The following is a 20656-nucleotide window of genomic DNA, read 5'->3' on the forward strand; positions in this document are numbered from 1 at the left end:
CTCATACCTTTTCCTTCTCTGTCCATACCAACACTTCCTGGTTTTGCGATATCCATTATTGCTACCGACTTTTTTTGCTCGAATCGTGGTCTCATACAAGAAGGTAAAAATCTTCTCAATAATTTTGTATATATTTCACTAGGTAGGTCTATTTCTCACAAAATGCAATTGATGTTATGAATCTTAAGCCATTATTAGAACGGTTTGATTGTATTATGAATTTTGGCAGTCAACATTTTTGTAGTGCTAGCATTATAATTTCGATTATGTGGCATATGTGGAAGGAACGAAATAGAAATTTACTTGAGAATAAATATTTACCTGTTGAACTTATATGCAAACATATTAGCGATTATAATAGGGAAATTGGTTCAACAAGTCAAACTTGTAGCTTGGTATCCACCTTGTGCAAAAAAGTTTAAATTGCATACAAATGGTGGTGTCATGACTCAAACTAACGATTTTGCTTTTGGAGGAATTTTTAATGCTCAGGAGAAGTGACTTTTGGAATATTCAGGTAAGATAAGCCTTCTTCAAGCCTCTCTGCAAAGTTATAGAGCATTAAACAAGGGCTAAAATTAACAAAAACGATGGGTTTTAAAAGAGTTAGAAGTGGAAACTGACTATCTGCTCGCAGTGCAACTTATTACAGAAGAAACATCCGATCTCATTCTCTTAGGGCTATTATTGAAGACTGTAAATTTTTGCTAGAAGCCAACACGACTTCTCTTATACATATTTGGAGGGGGGCGAATCAATGTGCAAATTTTACACGGAAAATGAACGTCACGTCATAAGCATGCAACATATTTGATAATCTAGGATATTGCACTCAAGACTTTCTCCTCGTCAATGATTCAACACATGTAGCTTATAAATGAATTTAACTAGTTTATTTAAGCCTTTTCAATGTACCAAAAAGAAAAATTTACTCCGTATACTAATAATATTTTACGCAAATAAGTATTTGAAATCCAAATTTACTTAACTAATCAAATTTAAGTTTAGGCATACATGTTTTTCTATCAAACTACCATTTCAAATGAAATGTTATTTTATACCACCTGCTATGAATCCTAATAGGGACGAAATAGATAACTACAATTAGTTAGTATACATGAGTTCATAATTGATGTCTGCATTCGAAAAAATCAAATAGCTTTCCATAAATATAGATCGAGATAATAGTCAAAATACTCCCCAACGTTTGACCAAAATGCCAACTACACACCTAACCTTTGCGTTGGACCTATTATCCCCCTGACAATTTTTTTCGATTAAAAAATGCCCACTTTCGATGTGCGATCCAATACGACAACCAAATTATTAACAGGTCTTGTCACACGCGCTCCGCCCACATGCCACATCTTTAATTTCCTCATTTTTATTAATTTCCCCCTTCCTCCATCCATCTACTCTTCTTCAAAAAAAAAAAAAAAAATCTCTCAATTTTCCACACTCCATTTTCAGATGAGGATCCAAAACATACCCAATTCTCCTTCATCTTCATCAACATCATCATCATCTTCATTAGGAGTTGAAAAAAAAAATCACACCAACTTCCTCAAATTTGATAAAAAAAAACCCCAAATGTGAAAGGAAAGCTTTCCTAACACCAAGTAGAACAAAAGTTCATCCATTAATTTGATCAAACAATCAAGAATTTAAAGAAAACCCACTTGGTGTTCTTCATAAACTTTCTCCAAATTCCTAGCAATGGAGTTTAATTTTCTCCCCAAATCAACTCAAAGAATTAGTGCTTAGCTTAAACAACTCCAAACAAGCAACAAGTAGCAACTCCAAATAAGCAACTTTCAATCAGATTTTCTTTAACAAGATTAGATTTTCAACCTTTTTTTTTTTCTTCTAGATTTTCGTTTTTTTTTCAGATTTTTTTTTTTTGAATTTGATTTGGGAAAAAAATTCAAATGTGAAAGAGTTTTCCTAACACCAAGTAGAACAAAGTTCATCCATTAATTTGATCAAACAATCAAGAATTTAAAGAAACCCACTTGGTGTTCTTCATAACTTTCTCCAAATTCCTAAGCAATGGAGTTTAATTTTCTCCCAAATCAAAGAATTAGTGCTTAAACAACTCCAACCAAGCAACAAGTAGCAACTCCAAACAAGCAACTTTCAATCAGATTTTCTTTAACAAGATTAGATTTTCAACCTTTTTTTTTTTTTTCCAGATTTTCGTTTTTTTTTTGTTCAGATTTTTTTTTTTTTTTTTTGAATTTGATTTGGGAAAACAGTGATTATAAGAATAATCACTATCCTAGCTCTAAATTTATAATGGGTATTATTTAGACCAAAAAAATGGAGATGGGTGTTAAATAGGGTGAAGAAGAAAATGAAGTAGCCTAAAAATGGAGGGAATTTAAATTTATCTATGTGGCGATCCGCTTGTGCATTTTAAAACACATCAGATGCTTGTTTTAAAGCCATAACGCGCCATATGAAATCAAATTACGCTCTTGTCAACATCAGCAAAAAAGGGCATTTTAATGCGAAAAAAAAATTATCAGTGAGGTAACAGCCCAACGCAGGTTAGGTGTGTAGTTGGCATTTTGGTCAAACGTTGGGGAGTATTTTCACTATTATCTCAATATAGATCCAAAGAAAGAGGCAGAGGATTCTGGTCATTTTCATTTTTCTATAAAAACCCTTTATATACGAGTCTAACAGTCTTAGTATAGTATAATTGGTAGGTCCATTTCTGTTCCAACAAGGGTTTTCTCCTAAGCGTTTAACTTTTCCCCCCAAAAAAATTTGCAGCATGGAAACAACACCTTCTCAACCCAAAAGGCGTGGCAGACCAAAGGGTTCTTCCACCAAATCCAAAGACGAAAAGGAATCCCACAGGATGAGAGGTAGTGTTGAGAAAAGAGCTGCTTCTGTTGATGAGAAATATGTTCAGTGGAAATCACTCGTTCCAGTTCTCTATGACTGGTTCGCTAATCACAACCTCGTTTGGCCTTCCCTCTCTTGCAGGTATACATCTATATCTATATATTCTTTTTTTAAATGCATAAGTATTTAGTATATTGTATGTTTCTAGAACCTCTGTTATTCGTTTTAGTACTTTTGGAGTTCTAGGTATGTCTCTTTGATGTTGTTTTGCTAGGGTTTGCAATGATATGTTGTATATGATTTAAGAACCTTCGCTCTTTGGTTCATCTTGGCCCATGGCATTGCCTTGTTGTTAGTGGTACTCTTTTTCCTCTCTTTTTTTATTTTTTTATTTTTTATTTTTTATTGTGAATATATAATTATGTGGAATCTGATTCTAAGAGTGGGCCCGGTGTTATTAAAATGAAAAAAACTGAAAACACTAGGTGATTCCTTCCCATTTGTCTACCTTTGATGGACATAGTTAGCTGGTGCCTGTTGCTAGTGGGAGTTGGCGGGTATGCCTTAGAATCCCATGTATGAGGGTTATTTGCGAAGAAGCTTGCACATCGCCTTGTTATTTGTTGTAATGTTTGTGCTACTCTTTCCTTTTTTTCAATTGTGAAGATATAATTAATTTTGGTTTCTGGTCTGAATAGTTGGCCCAATGTCATTAATTTTGCATTGATATTTCATTACTTCAGTTCTAGGATTTAACAACCTTCGCTCTTTGGTTTATCTTGGCCCATGGCATTCAACGCGTCTGAGTAGAGGCGGATCTAGAATTTAAGTTTTATGGGTTCAACAAGTTTCTTAGCATTGAACCTATTGTATCTTTAAAGTTATGAGTTCATATTTACTATTTGTTGCAATGTTCGTAAATTTTTACATCTAAATCTATGGTCTGTGTCGAAAGTATTGGGTTCAGATGAGCCCGGTATCGGTGTGCTGCATAAGCATCTGTGTATGGGGGTTATTTATGAAGAAGCTCGCACATTGCCTTGTTGTTTGTGTTATAATGTTTGTGCTACTCTTTTTCCTTTTTTTTTTTAAATTTTTTTTATTGTGAAGATGTAATTAATTTGGAGTCTGGTCTTAAGAGTGGGCCCAGTGTTATTAAAAGGAAAAAACATAAAGTTCATGGGACTAAGCGAGAAGTGAACTGCACATTTCGTTAAAATGAACCGCGCAACTTATGGAAAATTAAATGATAGCAAACATGTATGAATTTGGTCTTATGATGATTAAATTTCAATTAGAATAACTAATTTTAAGTATTTTTGATAATCGAGAAACCACTATGGGGAAGTGTTGCACGAGTGGATGATGCTCCACTTAAGGCTTTTGTTTGCGGAGGGTTAAACTCCGTGAAGTGCATCTAATATAAAACAATGCACGTACTTATCCAACAACTCCTTTTTGATGAGAATTGAGATTAAAGGAATCGGGAGTTTTACATTGGGATCATTTTGTGCCTCATTTTTTCGAGACGAACTTCTCAAAAGCACATGATTTTGCCTATGAAGTCCTAACCTCTCGTGTCACATTGCTCCATAGCTACAAAGTGATAGTCGTCAATAACACTGCCTAGGCCATTGTTGAACTGTCATGTGTAGTGGATAGAAGGTAGTTTTTCTTTTGTTTATTAAGTAAAATTTAAGAGAGTAGTAATATGGATCTTTGCAGAACTTGTCTGTGTGAAAAATTTATATGACATAGATCCTATGTTTGGTTTCCTTAATTCAATACAATACTGTAGTAACTGTTCGTAATTATCCACGGCCAACATCTCCTTTTTTGCTGAGAAGTTTCTTAAATAGAATTATCTCTTATTCATTGAAAGATAGATAGGCCTAATGTATAGCTAAATACATGGTGCCACTCTTTGCTGAAGTGTTTACACTAGAGGTCGACTGTATGAATATAAATGAGGGATTTTCTTGGACTTGGGTCAAAAGATGGATTTTGTTTTCGGTGGCCCATGCTTCAAAATTTTGGACCACTTTGTTGGAACTATGTGTTGCTGCATATTGTTTTGCTAGTTTTTGCTTGCATTGCTAATCCTTTGGTCTGGGAGATATGCCAGCTAATTCAGTAGGTTGTTGTGCTGTTTCAGATTTCCTTGGCCTGATGATTTCACTGACTTGGCTTAAATATTGTTATTTGTTTTTTTTTTTATGGCTAGATATTGTTAGTTGTTACGATACAAATACTAGTTGGCGGGAGCAAATTTATAATTTCCACTTCCATAGAGTCAAAACAACCAAAAAAAAAAAAAAAAAAAAAAAAAAAAAAATTAAAGAAAAACAAATTGATCCTAAAATCCACCAGTAATGCAGTTGAAATCTCCGCCCCCTCCCATTCCCATAAAAACAACAACCTTAAACTTTCTTTCCTCTTACAAAACATCCATTTCTAGAGATTTTCATTAAACCTCTAGAAGACGCAGCGTGCTCTCTCTAGATTTGATCCATCTACGAACCAAAGAGTGAAGATGGGAGTAACCAAGTACGGTGAAAAGTATGGGATGTGGAAGTCTAATATTAGTAAGCTGTATGATTTGTTCGCTAATCATAGCAGTAAATGGCCTCTTCTTTCTTGCCGGTATTATGAATTTCTTTCTTCATTTGCAATATGCTATAGTTTTATTATGCTGAACCAAGTTGTATTGATGAGATGAAAGTTCGTTTTATATTTTTGATTTCTTAGGGATGTTGATCTCGTGAAACTGAATATTTATTTATGTTATTTGTATGACTAGTTGCTGGTGAACAATTAGAAATCACGGGTTTTGATGACGAAAGTTAAATCTGAGTATATGCCTAATGTTTAAACTTAAAACAATTATTGTTATAGAGCTTAATATGTAAGTTTTGTAGTTTAGAAATGGAAAACTAATCTTTAAAACTTAATCCATAGGTAATAATTTGGTATATAGTTTTGTGACGTGCCTTTTGATTGTTCCCTTTCCTCCTTAAAATGAAAATCTTTGTGGGTGAATTTCGTAAGATCTGAATCCGAGGTAGCAGGTACCCGGTGGAATAGCCGAGGTGCGCACAGAGTTGTTATAAAAAAGAATTTCTAACCTTTAAACCAAGATCTGAATTCCCAAAAGAAAAGAAAAAAGAGATCTGAATAATAACCATCTGGGTGATTGCTTTGTTAAGGAGGTATGATCTGAATGATAAGTAGGACACATGCTTATGAAGCAATCATATGGGTCATTTAGAAAGAGAGGAATAGGAGGGCATTTGAAGGGGTGGAGCTTAATCTTTGTACCAATGCAAAGTAGTGTTTTGTCTCTCTAGTTTATTTTTGGTGTACCTACGAGGTCCCAATTTGTATAGAGAATTGGAACTCTTTGTTGAGAATCATATTTTGGTGTAGGTTCTCTTCTTTTGGTAGATGGCTTGTATATGGGGGTTTTCCCAATTGTTAATAAAATTATTTACCTTATCCAAAAAAAAATTATGTCAGTACTTGCACACGGCGGTCAACTACTATGTATATGATAGAATATATGCATCTTGCACGTGGTCAAACGCTATAGGTATATCCTTTCTGCTTGTGAGCTAGTTGGTTTATTGTTTTCTGGTCACGTTGTTTAAGCTCTGATCTTAAATTAAGTAATTGGGGTCGTTTTGTATATGGTATGTGATTCTCTTTTGTGTGTGTGTGTTTGAGAGAGAGAGTGAGAGAGAGAGAGAGAGAGAGAGCGCGAGAGATGTGGATATTATTCCTATGTGATAGTTATCCATGGAACTCTGTGGCCTTGCATTTAGTATATGTTTAATGAAGTGGATAACAATCCTGTTTTTTAATTAACATTTGAAAATTGGTATCGAGCTGTCTCATTGTGATCTTGGTCTTATCAAGTTGTTTGGTCTATAAATTGATCAGGCATATTAATAGTTATATGTCTTTGCCAACAGGTGGGGTCCAATAATTGAGCAGGGTTCTCTGAAAAACCGCCAGCGACTCTACCTTTCTGAACAGGCAAGCTAGCATTGCACATGATTATTGTTTTTGGTTGATATTTTTCAGCATTCCTGTATATTTTACATTGATATCCCAAAAGATTTACCATATCACCAAGATTTGTGAAGTATACTCTTTCCTTAATGAAAAAAGGTAATCTTTGGGCAGGTGATCTGTCTTGTTTCTTTTTTTGGGGCTTGAGAACACCAACATCCCTCCTTTAACAAAATCTCTCCTTTTTTTTTTTTTAATTAATAGAATTTTTTAGGTATAAAATACTCTTAGAAATCTTTCCGCAACAATTTTCTTTTCTCCGTATTTTAGTTTTTTATTCCATTGTAAATCTTTTAATAATCTATTGTTGTCATACAGGGCCAAAGTCCATTTAAAATTGAGTTGTCTAGTTGCCCCACTACCTCTACTTCTTTACTTAATCATGTGTATTGTTAATTTGCTTTCTTCAATCATCTTTAAAAGTAGATTTATGCAATTCTCACATTGTTCATAACAGGTTCTCTAACATTTGTTTTGTTGATGAAGAATGAAGATACATAGTTCTCTAACATAGGCAGAGGGTGCTATTAGAAAGCTTTTTATCCCTATCTGACCCTTAGTATGATGAGCCAAGTGTGAGATAGAGGTTGTGGATCCCATTCATAATAATCCCGTTTCGGTCATCTCATTGAAAACCTATGTTGATCCTCTTGATAATACCATAATTAAGTGCTATCTTCACATGGAGAGAAAGAAATGCTACAGTTTTTAAGAACAAAAAGGACAATGTAGTTAATCTAAAGTTCAAATGTATTTTTTTTTGCTTACTTTTGGTTCAACTTGACCTCGGCAAATGTGTTAGAGCCGGAGGCTTTTGTTGACTTTCTTACTTCTTTACAAGCTTTTCAGATGTTCTCTTGTACAACTTTTGCTTAAAGCCCATCCTCTCCCTCATCAATAATATTCTTACAATTATCTATCATAAGAATAGCATTCCCTCCACCCCAATTTATGTGGCACCGTTTGACTTGACACAAAGTTTAAGAAAGGAAGACTTTTGAAATTTGTGGTCTAAAACAAACCTTGGACATTTGTGTGGCTATAAATCATTTCATTAAGGGTAAAAAGGGAATTTTAAAGTTAAATTGTTTCTAATTGTAAAAAGGCGACATTCTTTTTGGGACAGACTAAAAAGGAAAGGGTGCCACATAAATTGGGACAGAGGGAGTAATAATAAATAAGTGCTATCCAGTGTTGTCAAAGGCGCACTTAAAGCCTTGAAGCGAGGCTCAAAACATGTTGAGCGCTTCGCCTCGCTTTATGTGCACTTCAGTGTCGTCATGAAGGCTCTAAGACATACTTTTCCTTGCCATTGAGCCTCTCTTGAAGAGGTAACACTAGATGATTGATATTTCACTTTATCGTAATGTTTTTACAATTTCTTTGTCCATATATTTGTTATTCATGCTTACTATTATTAGTCTTGGACTAAACATCCATATATTGGTAATTTTGCACCGTTACGCTTTTTTTCACTAAAGCCCACGCTTTATTTGTGCTTTGCGCTTAAAGCCCGAGCTAACCTTAGAGCTTTTTTGCGCTTTTTGCTTTTGATAACACTAGTGCTATCTAATCCAGCCTTGAACTTCCACCATTTAAATAATTAATTAATACTTTTTGATACACATTCAAAGGGTATCTTCTGCCCAATATGTCATAGACAATTGATGTTGATTCAATGTGGAGGAGAATGGTGAAGTTTTTGAATATCTGGTGAACGCCTACCTGGATTCATACCTGTCCAGATTAATTCTACACTGTATAGGATATACTTAAGGATATTCAGCATTTAGTTACGGAATATTTAATTACCTTATTGAGTATAGGGATGTATTAGCTACTGTACTATGCATTGCCTAAGATTCCTATATAAGGAGTACCTCTTGTACATTGAAAAGCTCAGTATTTTGGACGGCGCGCGGCGACAAAAGGCGACAAGGGCCTGCCTCGCCTTAAGGCGAGGCGAGCGCCTCGCGAGCGGCGAGGCGCTCGCCTTTTTGAAGTGCGGCGCCAATAAATACCAAAAAATTAAAATATTTAATTGCATATATAAATAATCAAAATCTCACTAGCAATAACATATTAGCAAATATTTCAATTCAAAAATTAAAAGTAGATTCTAAAAGTTTAGAACTTGAATGAGTCAATGACTCAATAATTATTGAACAGAAAAAACAAAGGAGAAAATACAGTCACTGCCTCACTGGCAGTTGAGAAAAAAAAAACAGAGGAGAAAATAGAAAAAGAAAAAAACAGAGGAGAAAAAAACAGAGTAGAAAAAGAAGAAGAGAATAGAAGGAGGAAAAAAAAATTGCCGAAGTTGCCGGAAACAGAGGAGTCGCCGGAAAAAAAAAAGAAGAACAGAAGAAGAAAACAGAGGAGGAAGAAAGAAGAACTGAAGAAGAAGAAGAAGAAGATGAAGAAGGAGAAAGAGAGCGTACCTGAAAAGCTTGAAGGAGAAGAGAGGCAAAAAAACCCTAGCCGTTGTTTTCATTTAAGTCTTCAACTTTTAATTGTTTTTTTTTTTTTTTAAATACCCACTGTCGCCTCGCCACAAGTGGCGCCTCGCCTCGGCGCCATTAGCGCCTTTGGCTCGCCTTTTGAAGGTGAGCTCGCCACAGCCCTAAAAGGCGGCAGAGCCACGCCTCTCGCCTTTGGCGAGATGGCGCTCGCCTTTCACAACACTGGAGAAGCTTTGCTATTTTTACATGGTATCAAAGTCTTTACCACCTTGATTTGACTCAAATAGCTTCCGTTCCCATTAAGCGGTATTGGTTAGACCTAGACCTGATTACTGGATCTTCACTTTGTCCCTGGCTCCTGAGCCATGGTCCGGTCCAAGGGCTGGCTCCATTCTTATGGGGCAAGTGGAGCCAGTAATTTTTTAGAAGGGGATGGGATTGGTCCTAGCGCACGACCCTTAACAACTATAGCTGCCTGCTTTGGGTCGGTCTAGTTGGTCTTGTTGAGTTTCGTTTATTTTATCCTATATTAGTTATAACATGCAATAAAGTATTGACTGAGTTTATAGTATAAAGAATAAAATAATTACAAATACGAGAACAAGAAATTAGGTAAAGCAAGATTGATACTTCAAGCTAACTTTACTTTGTGATCATGTGACAGTTCTGTTGATTTTTCTTTTGAATTTGAGTACATTTTCGAGATCTAGTTCTCTGCTGTGGTGGTTTGACTGCTCAGCTTTTCAAAGGCTCTATTTCCCGTTCACTTTACATTTTCGCCAATCTTGCAAAACAAATGATTACTTTTTACTCTGAAAAAGCAGTAAAGTAATAGCACATATCGGACCGAAATTCATCCCCTTTTTAAGAATATCAATATTGATTATTCAATTTGATGCTAATTGCTTGATTTGTGAACTGGTTATTTGTAAAAATTTATAGATTTTAGTAGTAATTAAGTTGTTTGTATTTGAAGTGTCTTTTTCCAACAAGCAGCTATTTCTGTATTGTTGCTTGTGACGTTAAATTTAAAAATATAAGAACAAAGGGCTCAAATTTGAAGCTAGCATCCTGAAAATTACTTTCAACTTGAGGGGTTAGGAGGTGGATTTTGGCGCGCTGCAGGCCGGTTCCAGACCAGTCCTGAGCTGTTAGGACTTAGGAGTTTGGGATGTGAGGAACTGGTGCAAGTTCCCCAAGGGGCTGAGCCAGCTCTTGTCCGCTACAGTAGGGGCTGGGGCTGTTTAGGGGTCTCTCTTAGTGAGCTAGGCTTGGGTGGTTTCGTGGGCTGACCAGGCCCTCCTACCACACATGGCTAGAGTTCCTACCATTATTATTATTATCATTGTTATTGTTGATATTAGTATTATAAAATATTCTCATTTTTATAGCTTGCTTTCTGATAGACAAATGTTGAAAAAAATGATAATTTATTGTTTTATTTGTGTGCACAGTAAATGATATGAGTTGTCCAATTCTATAATTAGGGTCATATCTTTTTACTTTTTTAATTTTATCCTTAAACTCGCCTTTCCAGACGGATAAGTCAGTGCCTAATACTTTGATCATCGCCAATTGTGATGTGGTTAAGCCCAGGGTTGCAGCAGAAAATCACATTGCAAATGTAAGTATGTTTCACATTTTAATACAGTTTTGTCTTGGTTATACTGCAAATCAATCATAATGACTCATTTTTTTAATGGCTTGGTTCTAGTTCAATGAAGAAGCACGCTCGCCATTTGTGAAGAAGTACAAAACCATAATACATCCGGGAGAGGTAAAAACTGCATGAACACTGGAAAAAGTTATACTGAACTTGCACGTGTGTTCATAGACAAACTAAGTTAACTATTGGCTCAGTGGCTCTTGATACAATGTTGTATTAGGTTTCTTTGGTGTTGCATGCTGAATTGATAGTTCTCTCGCCAGAGAATTTTATATTAAGTGCACTTATCCTTGCTGTTTATCTTTTTCTCTATCTGCTGCATAATGAGGAGTAGGAATAATACTATTGCCTACATTTTCTCTAAGAGCCTTTTTGGACACCTGGTTATCGGGTCTGGTGTAGTTGTACAGTAATTACACAAAATTGTAAGTACATAGGCATGTTTGGTTGCCATAACGTAATTACATTGTAATTCCATGATTCATTGGTTGCACAAGTGTAATAACATAGATATATTTTATTTTAAAATAAAGTTAACAATAAAAATTAAATAAACTTATGTTAGATGAAGTAAATATACTTTACAACTCATTGAGCCAGTAAATAGAACTGAAATACTAACTGCCTTAAAGGATATAAGTGATTCAAAGGCCCCTGGGTGTGACGGGTTCAATGCTTTCTTTTTCAAACAAGCATGGCCTGTCATTGGAGACGAAGTCACAAATGCTGTGCTGGAATTCTTTGAAACAGGTGAGCTATACCCCACAATCAACTGTACAACAATAACACTAATACCAAAGGTTCCACATCCTTCGAGAATATCAGAATTTAGGCCTATCTCATGTTGCACCCTCTTGTACAAGATTATTTCCAAAGTTCTCACAAACAAAATGCAGAATGTTATGGACAGGATAGTAGATAAAAACCAGGCTGCATTTGTACCTGGCAGGCTGATTAGTGATAATATCATTCTTAGCCACGAACTGGTTAAGGGGTATGGAAGGAAAACAATTTCACCTAGATGCATGCTGAAAGTTGACATGAGGAAAGCCTATGATTCAGTGGAATGGAACTATTTGGCCCAAGTGCTGCAACAACTACAGTTCCCTGAGAGATTCATACAATGGATTATGCAATGTGTTCAAACAGTATCCTACTCAGTGCTTATCAATGGTCAGCCTAGTACTCCGTTTCAAGCTAGGAGGGGATTGAGACAGGGGGACCCTTTATCCCCCTACTTGTTTGTAATAGCTATGGAGTACCTTACTAGACTTCTGAAACAACTGAAGGACATTCCTGATTTTAATTACCACCCAAGATGTGAAAAATTTAACATGGTTCAACTCAGCTTTGCAGATGACTTGCTCTTATTCTGTAGGGGCGACACAGGTTCGGTTCAGTTGATGTTTAGCTTGTTTCAGGAATTTTCCAAAGCATCAGGGCTCGTGGCAAATATGGATAAGAGCTCAATTTATTATGGAGGGGTACCACAAGACGTGCAATTGGAAATCAACCAGCTGCTGGGGTTCCTAAAAGGTACTTTGCCTATAAGATATCTTGGGGTTCCTCTCAGCACCAAAAGAGTCTCCGTTATTCAGTTCCAACCTCTACTAGAGAAGATCATGGGAAGAATACAATGTTGGACCTCTAGATTCCTGTCCTATGCTGGCCGAACCCAATTGATTAAGAGTGTGCTATTCTCAGTACAAATATTCTGGTCGCAAGTCTTCGTTATCCCAAAGAAGGTAGTGAAATGCATCGAAGCCCTGTGTAGAAACTTTCTCTGGTCAGGGGGTATGGATACTAGCAAGAAGGCATTGATAGCTTGGGAAAAACTTTGTTGGCCAAGGACAGCGGGTGGCCTTAACTTTCTGGATGTGCAAGTATGGAATAAGGCTGCAATGTGTAAATTACTTTGGAATTTAAGCAAGAAGAAGGACAGGATGTGGGTACAATGGGTCCATATCTACTATGTGAAGCAAGACTCTCTTTGGGCAATACAACCAAGCCAACCATCTTGGATGGTTAGGAAAATACTTAAGGCACGAAAATATTTTGACGAAGCAGGCATACAGGAAACAGAGGTGATGAGCTGGGATAAGTTCTCTATAAAACAAATTTACTTGAGAATTAGGGGACTGTTCCAGAAAGTAGATTGGAGAAGGCTGGTTTGTAATAATGAGTCCTGTCCTAAATGAACTTTTATCTTGTTTCTTGCCCTCCATGGAAGGCTACGCACAAAGGACAGGTTGGCTGAATGGGGATGTGTTGACAACGTGGACTGTGTACTATGTGACAATGGAATTGACTCATGTGATCACCTATTCTTCAAATGCCCATTTGCTGAGCAAGTCTGGCACCGAATTCTTCACTGGTAGCATATCAACAGGCAGTTAATGGGATGGGAAGATGAAGTGCAATGGGCCTTGGAGCACCATAAGGGGAGAGCAGCAGCAGCTGAGCTCTATAGAATGACCTTTACTGCTGTGGTATACTTCATCTGGCAAGAGCGGAACCTCAGAATTTTCGAAGCAAAAAGGAGACGAGTGGATGCCATAGTACGTCTAGTGGTGCAGGAAATACATGTAAGAGGGGCAACGAAACCTAGATTAGAAAGAACCATGAGGGAACTGAATTACTATCCGTAATGTAGCTGCATTTGCTAGGAATATAGTAGTTGAGAAGGATAAATAGGAGGTCACACACAAGACTGGGGCTGTCCAGTACTTGTTTTCATGCTTTGTAATTCCTACACTTGGTAATATACAATCAGTTATTTACCAAAAAAAAATATACTTTAATGAGTGACAAATATATGTGCATATTAAATTTAATTGTTACTAGGTGTTAAAATATATATTTTAAATTTTTGGAGGTGGCCAGCATACCCTTAATGCTGAGGAATACAAAATTACCAGTTTCAAAAAAAAAAATATATTTTAAAAAATTATACTTAATAATTATAATTGATTACTAATATCGTAAAGAGTAAGGGATATGTTCCCACTCATTTGGATATAATGAGGTTCGTCATTTTTCCAATTTTTTAATTAACAAATGATTATATGTGAGTTTAGAAATTATTTTTCTGTAATAAATATTTGTACTAATAAATAGAAAAAAAAAACTATTAGAATTTGAAATTGTTTTTGACAAGTATTCTGCATATATTTGAAAAATAGAAATATAAGAGAATATGAAAAACCATCTGGTAATTACACCAGACCCCCTTGAGAATAGAGTGTAATTGCTCCCTCTCAAGTACATCCAATTTCATGTTGACCAAGTAATTGCTTGGCCAAACAAACAATCCAAGACTGTAATTACACGCAATTACACCCAAATCCAATTGCAAGGTGTCCTTCTGATAGGCTCTATAAGGGAGAACAAGGCGATTTTGCTTAATATATCAATGACTTCGCTGCTGGAAACCGAATGAATTTGCCACTTTCCTGCCTATTTTTTTTCCCTGAATAGTGTGCTCCAATATTCTAGAATTATCTTTTAGAAGCCAATTTTTTTTCTGGAATTATCTTTTAGAAGCCAAAATTTTACTTTCATTTTTGACAAGGAACTCAAATGCAGTGAATACAAGATAAAAAGGTCTATACCACAGAATTAAAATGTAAACAGAAATAAATAATACTTGATGCTTGAGATGAGAGTATTGAATTGTTTTAGCTATGTGCTTATTGTTTCTTGTGCTTTTCTCTTGCAATATTATCCTTATATTTGATGCTATTCAGAATAGAAGAAAATATTTTTCGTTCCCTGTCAACATGTTTTTTGCATTGCTAATTTCCTACTGGATTTCTGATTCTTGGTTGTATCCACATTGAGGGCATTTGCTCCTTCGGGTGTTAAGGTTTTTGTTCAGGCCAATTTTCAATGCTATATCTTTCTGTGTATCATAGTAAAGTTGAGATTTAATTGCATTCATAGTTTTGTGCTTTATTTAGAGGAGTACTTGAATGAAGCAAACTCTGAATTAAAAAAAAAAAAAACTAAAAAGTGATGTATATAGTGCTCTATTTTGCCTCGAATCTACATTGTTAATTTTGACATTCTATGAAAAAAAAAACGTCATGAACTTATTTGAGATTTATTCTCTAGTATAAAAAATTGTGCAGTTTGGAATAGTACCAGTATCAAAAATAAAATAAAATTGTGCAGTTTGGTTCTCCATTGAGGAATTTTGTTTGAACTTCTTTTTTTGTACCCTTCTCCAGGTTAACAGAATTAGAGAACTCCCACAGAACAAAAACATAGTGGCAACCCATACTGATGGTCCTGAAGTAAGTGGCCTCTTTTTGTAAGGTTTAGTGGAAGTTGTTATAAAGTTACTGTGGCATGTTTCTATTTTAGGCATATCAATATTTTTTAATTGGTACAAGTTTGTTATTGATCTATCTAGGTTCTCATTTGGGACATCGAAGCTCAGCCTAACAAGCATGCTGTCGCTGGTGCTGCTGCTTCACGTCCGGATCTGGTCTGTGTACTTATTCTCTAAGACTTTTTGATTGATCTATATTTTAGGTTATTTTCATTATGTTCATCACTCATCTTACCTCTTTTGGTGGATTTCATATCTTTTTTGCTTGTGGAATGTGTTCTAATATTGGATCCCATCTCCTGTCAACCGGCACCAGCAAAATGATTTGGCATCTTAAGCTATAGATCAACCTTTCTAAGTAAACGTGAAATGCCCTTTCAGGTATTGAGTGGGCATCAAGACAATGCAGAATTTGCTCTGGCTCTGAGCCCCATGGAGCCCTTTGTCCTCTCTGGAGGTTTGAAGTTCTCTTTTTTAGATGTCTAGTTCTCAAAATATTTTTTCATCTAGATATATTTTAGAATCAGGTAATTGCGTTGCCCATCTTGCATACCAAATTAAACTTATCTGATCGGATTCAGTTTGGGATATGTAAGGTTCATAAAACTATTTCTGCTAGTAGTCCCAAGTATTGAGAATCATATTATAAACTTCGATTCTTTTGGTCTAATGTTGCATTCCCTAAGATGTTGTCTGGAACCTGATATCATAATTCGGTGGTTGGAAAGTGATTTAGCCACTTCTAGTATCTCCTCATTTGAGGTAATTTTCTTTCAGGAAAGGACAAAACTGTGGTCTTGTGGAGCATTCAAGACCACATTTCAACATTGGCAGCAGATGAACCCAAGTCTGCAGGATCAGCTGGCTCTATAATTAAGTCTGCTGATAATCCTTCAATTGGACCACGTGGTATCTTCCTGGGCCATGATGATACTGTAGAAGATGTTCAGTTTTGCCCTTCAAGGTAATGTCGACTTGAATGCCATAATTGCTTTGCTGGATCCCAAGGTTTATAAATTAGGCTTTCAGGTTAATAGAGTTTCTGCTGGTAAAGTGTTCTTAATTCCTTTTGTTCTTCTTTAGTAACATCCACTTCTACTGAGTTATCATCTAGGGAGAGAAAGATAAAGAAAGGGTCCCGATGCCCTGAGCTCCACCTGTTACTTCCCATTTGCTTCGTCATCATGTTCTTCCTACATCCTCCTTGGTCCCCTTTGGATTTTATGTAGTTTAAGAAAGTGAAGCAATTAAGTTCGCATTGATCAATTGTGCCTTGATATTTAAATTTGATGTTTTCGTGGAACATTCTGGAGTTACTGACAAAGAACAAAAAACAAGCTAAGATTCTGCAATTAATGTACTTCAACATTTTGCTCTTGACACAGCTTCTGTGACATCCTAAGCAGAAAGGGTGAATAAGTAAGGAAGTGCGGGATTAACATGTTTAGAAGTATCTGATCAGTCTACTTCTGAAACTGACATTTTATTTTGACATTCATGAAGTTCACAGGAATTTTGTAGTGTTGGTGATGATTCATGCCTCATACTATGGGATGCTCGAGTTGGTAACAATCCTGTTGTAAAGGTCTGGTGATTACTTTCTTGATTGTTTAATGGCAAACGTATTCTATGAATGAGATTGTTAGTAATATAGGAATAGGTAGCATAGCATATGTCAAAACTACCAATGTGCAACTCGTCTTTCTGGATATATATATGAATGCAATTCTAATGGTCAAATGATGATTCTTGACATATGTTAAAACATAGGCCAATTATCTTCATACCAGAATATACACCTTTTGAGCCTTGACCGTATTCAGCTTTTCCTAGATATTCATGTGTTAGCTTATCTTGAATGCAGTCCTAATGGTCAAATGATGATTCATGAACATATGTTAAAACATAGGCCAATTATCTTAATACCAAAATATATATTATTGCTATCATATAGCCGTTTCTATTAAAATGTTTTGAGATTTTCTTGATCGTCAAATTTCAGTCAATAATCCTTCACAAGTAATATCTAAAACCTAATGAGGATACTGGTCTTTGCTGCTTTTACAGGTTGAGAAAGCGCATGATGCTGATCTTCATTGCGTCGACTGGAATCCTCATAATGACAATCTTATCATAACCGGGTATGATGTTAGATAGTACTTGTATTATATAAATTATGAGGAGTCTGTGCTTACCCAAAAAGAAAATTAAATGGAAGACTGAGTAGTCATGTAAGTGCCTTTTGTGGGGTGTATCGCTGCAAGTGTACTTTTCTTTTTCTTGTGAACGACAAACTTCCCATTAATGGTATGTTAGATCATAATTTTGTATAGTATCACTCATCAGCGGTCATCAAGATAGTGCCTATTATGGTGTGCATGACTGCTTGGGCGCTTTTCTTTAATGTAGTTTATCTAAGTGGCAGATTTCATACTTAGCATGGTGTCACTCAGGTCCGCTGATAATTCGGTTCGCTTGTTTGACCGGCGAAATTTAACTTCGGATGGGGTTGGATCACCGGTACATATGTTTGAACATCACACAGCCGCAGTTCTCTGTGTTCAGGTGTTTCATTTGCCGTGCTTTGTTCATCAGTGAGATTGTGTTTACTGATATCTCTGCGTTAGATCACTGTTAACTGACGACTTTTCCTTTACAGTGGTGTCCGGATAGGTCTTCTGTGTTTGGGAGCTCTGCAGAGGATGGTCTGTTAAATATTTGGGACTATGAGAAGGTAGAGATACTCCTCTCCTTGGCACTTCCGCAGACTTCGCATCTTCCTCCCTTTATCCCTTCTCTCTTAGTGTGTTATTCCTCGAGTTCCAAGTATTGCAACTCTTCTGGGAGTCCAGCTTCTTAAAAAAGGTTTTTTGCTTGTAAATGCTGCTGTGTGATCGTTGTCTTCTGTGACAACGTTGATCTTCGGATAGCGAAGGGTTTGACTGCAAAAAAAATAAAATGATAACTGTAATTTGTGAAGTGATCTTACATTCTGCAAATGCAAAAGGGATGGAGAGTTGAGACATTTAAAAATGTTAAATGGCTTCTCTAATTCCAACTAATACCTTTTACAGAAAAGGAAGCAAAGTGAAAGCTGCTCATGATATGCTATAAATATATTTACAGAGGGATCATCAGTTTTCAAATTTAATATCTTGTTGGGCCTTTGATGCTTTATTGTATTAACGCAAATAGGCAATGATTCTTTGTAGTCTAATGTTCTAAAAATGTTCCAAGTTTGAAAAATTCCTTCTTGACTGGTGGACTCCAGTGTTGTACTATAGATTACTTATTTATTTACTAGTAGTGGGAGTGTGGATGTGTAAAATGTAATCTGTTAACTTTTGAGTGGATGTATCATGTAACCATAGGAAAGTATTCCGTTTAAAGGCGGACATTCAAATAAAGCAGCGCAATAATGAATGGACATGTTCTAGATCCATGAATTTATTACGAAGTAGTTCTCCTTATAGTTTTAGTTAATTTTCTCGACAGGTTGGTGAAACAAAAGATACTGAAGCTAAATCTGAAGATGATCCTCCTCCAGGCTTATTTTTTCAGCATGCTGGCCACAGGTTAGAACCTTTATGTTTCATTTTCCCTGTTGGACTTCAAACAAAACAGACTATAAATGGACTGTGTAATCTGCATATTTGTTTTATATTCTAATTTATTTTCTTTCTTCTAAGGAGGGGGAGAATGATAGTTTTTCTCAGTTTGATGGCACTTAGTTTTGTGTCATGATCTTAATGATGATACCATATAGATGGTGGAGACAAATGAAGCAATGAGGAGTAAATGATTTTTGTGGATTTGACCCAGGGATAAAATTGTGGACTTTCACTGGAATGCATTGGATCCATGGACTATTGTTAGTGTGTCTGATGACTTGGAGACCAACGGTGGAGGCGGCACACTACAGGTTCATAATCATTTCTGTTGCTGCCATTTCCAGTATGATTTAATTTGCCTCTAATTGTTAAATTGGATCCTACAGATATGGCGCATGACTGATTTGTTGTACCGGCCGGAGAAGGAAGTCTTGGCTGAGATGCAACAGTTCAAGGACCATGTGAGCAAGTGTGCTCCAAAGTCCAAAGCCTGATTCATTTTAGTGTAATGGTGCTCTCGGAAGAAATATAATAGTAGGCACTAGAGTACACCATATATGAGTGTAACAGTATCTGTAATAGTTAGTTGGAACGGATTTAGCAAGGACTATTGATATTTGCATGTAGGAGATACGCTTGAAAGTGGTTATTGTATGCTAGTAGACGTTAAGCGGCAGGTAACCAGACTGTCTAGCATGATGTATTGATGCTGTATGTACTGGATTTGTGGCGTTTTGCTACTTGGTTGTTTGCTTTCTTGTTTGGCATGCGAAGTCCTGATGTGTTCTGTTTTGGACTGGAAGGGTGGTGGGTAATGGGGGTGGGGGCAGGTTACGTGGTTGGGGTAGGGGTGGGTGGGAGTGAGTTCGAGGGTAGGGAGGAAACACATTGAATCAACGTGGAATTTCACTTGTGGAACTTGTTTTCTTGAAGAAAATAATTTTTGAAAATTTTGACTAACTGAAATTTTTTCCTCCATAGCGAACACACCTTGAGGGAGGAGAGAATGAAAGGGGTACAAAGGGAAGAAAGTGGTCTACTTGTGGTTTATAAGCCAAAACATGGTAGCCAATTTTTTTAAGTTCATCATCACTTATTTCGAAATAATGCTGCTGGATATTTTTTTGAGTGATTTGCACAAGTAGGATCAGTATGTTCCGTTTATTTGACAGCTTTTTAGGAATTTGTGTGGAAGTAGTCTTGGGGCAGAATTTTGGTATACTATTGTCGGATTTAAAAAACTTAATACAAGTTATATCGGATAAGATTCACAAGTTTTGCCGAATAGCAAAACTTGCCTTGCTAACAAATTAGGATAACACTGTAAAATTCTGGTAGAAATTGTTCACAAAACTTGTTTTTGTTGTTCAATTTTTCACAAGTTTTATCATGTTGGCAAGAAATGATACTTAAATTATTCACAAATTTTATTGAATTAAAAAAACTTGTGCCGTTCAATTGGCATTTTTTGGTAGTATAAACAAGGATTTGCAGTGGATAGGACTGCTTATCGAGTTGCTGAAGAAGTTTTTAATGTTTTTGGGCCACCTTCCTTGCACATCAAATCTTGATATCCAAAAAAGCGCAATTGCTTTATCTAGCCTATTTAATTGGGTGAGCAAGCTCATATAAGCATACCACAACTATTCTAAACTATATT

General features: G+C 36.1%; 1 protein-coding gene across 2 annotated transcripts; it reads left to right on the plus strand.

The window, feature by feature from the left end:
- Window positions 1-2779: 2779 nt before the first annotated feature.
- On the plus strand, window positions 2780-19769 carry LOC132037699 (WD-40 repeat-containing protein MSI4-like). 2 transcript variants are annotated; one of them, XM_059428264.1, is made up of 15 exons: window positions 2780-2994; window positions 6825-6888; window positions 10924-11010; window positions 11101-11163; window positions 15282-15347; window positions 15467-15541; window positions 15767-15842; window positions 16163-16349; window positions 16889-16970; window positions 17453-17526; window positions 17839-17950; window positions 18045-18119; window positions 18881-18960; window positions 19208-19307; window positions 19383-19769. In XM_059428264.1, the coding sequence occupies exons 1-15, from the start codon at window positions 2780-2782 to the stop codon at window positions 19488-19490; spliced, it is 1464 nt and encodes a 487-aa protein (XP_059284247.1). In that variant the 3' UTR covers window positions 19491-19769. The 2 variants fall into 2 exon arrangements, with proteins under 2 accessions (XP_059284247.1, XP_059284248.1); XM_059428265.1 differs by lacking the exon at window positions 2780-2994 and adding an exon at window positions 5372-5496.
- The last annotated feature ends 887 nt before the right edge of the window (window positions 19770-20656 follow it).

The sequence above is a fragment of the Lycium ferocissimum genome, chromosome 11 (assembly GCF_029784015.1).
Source record: "Lycium ferocissimum isolate CSIRO_LF1 chromosome 11, AGI_CSIRO_Lferr_CH_V1, whole genome shotgun sequence".
Classification (NCBI taxonomy): Eukaryota; Viridiplantae; Streptophyta; class Magnoliopsida; order Solanales; family Solanaceae; genus Lycium; species Lycium ferocissimum.

What these genes read in the sequence shown, in the direction of transcription:
- LOC132037699 (XM_059428264.1), top strand. Translation starts at nt 2,780, where the DNA reads ATGGAAACAACACCTTCTCAACCCAAAAGGCGTGGCAGACCAAAGGGT. An exon ending in CCATAATACATCCGGGAGAG is followed by an intron (nt 11,164 to 15,281) that starts GTAAAAACTGCA and finishes ACCCTTCTCCAG; the next exon opens with GTTAACAGAATTAGAGAACT. An exon ending in GACAATCTTATCATAACCGG is followed by an intron (nt 17,527 to 17,838) that starts GTATGATGTTAG and finishes GGTGTCACTCAG; the next exon opens with GTCCGCTGATAATTCGGTTC.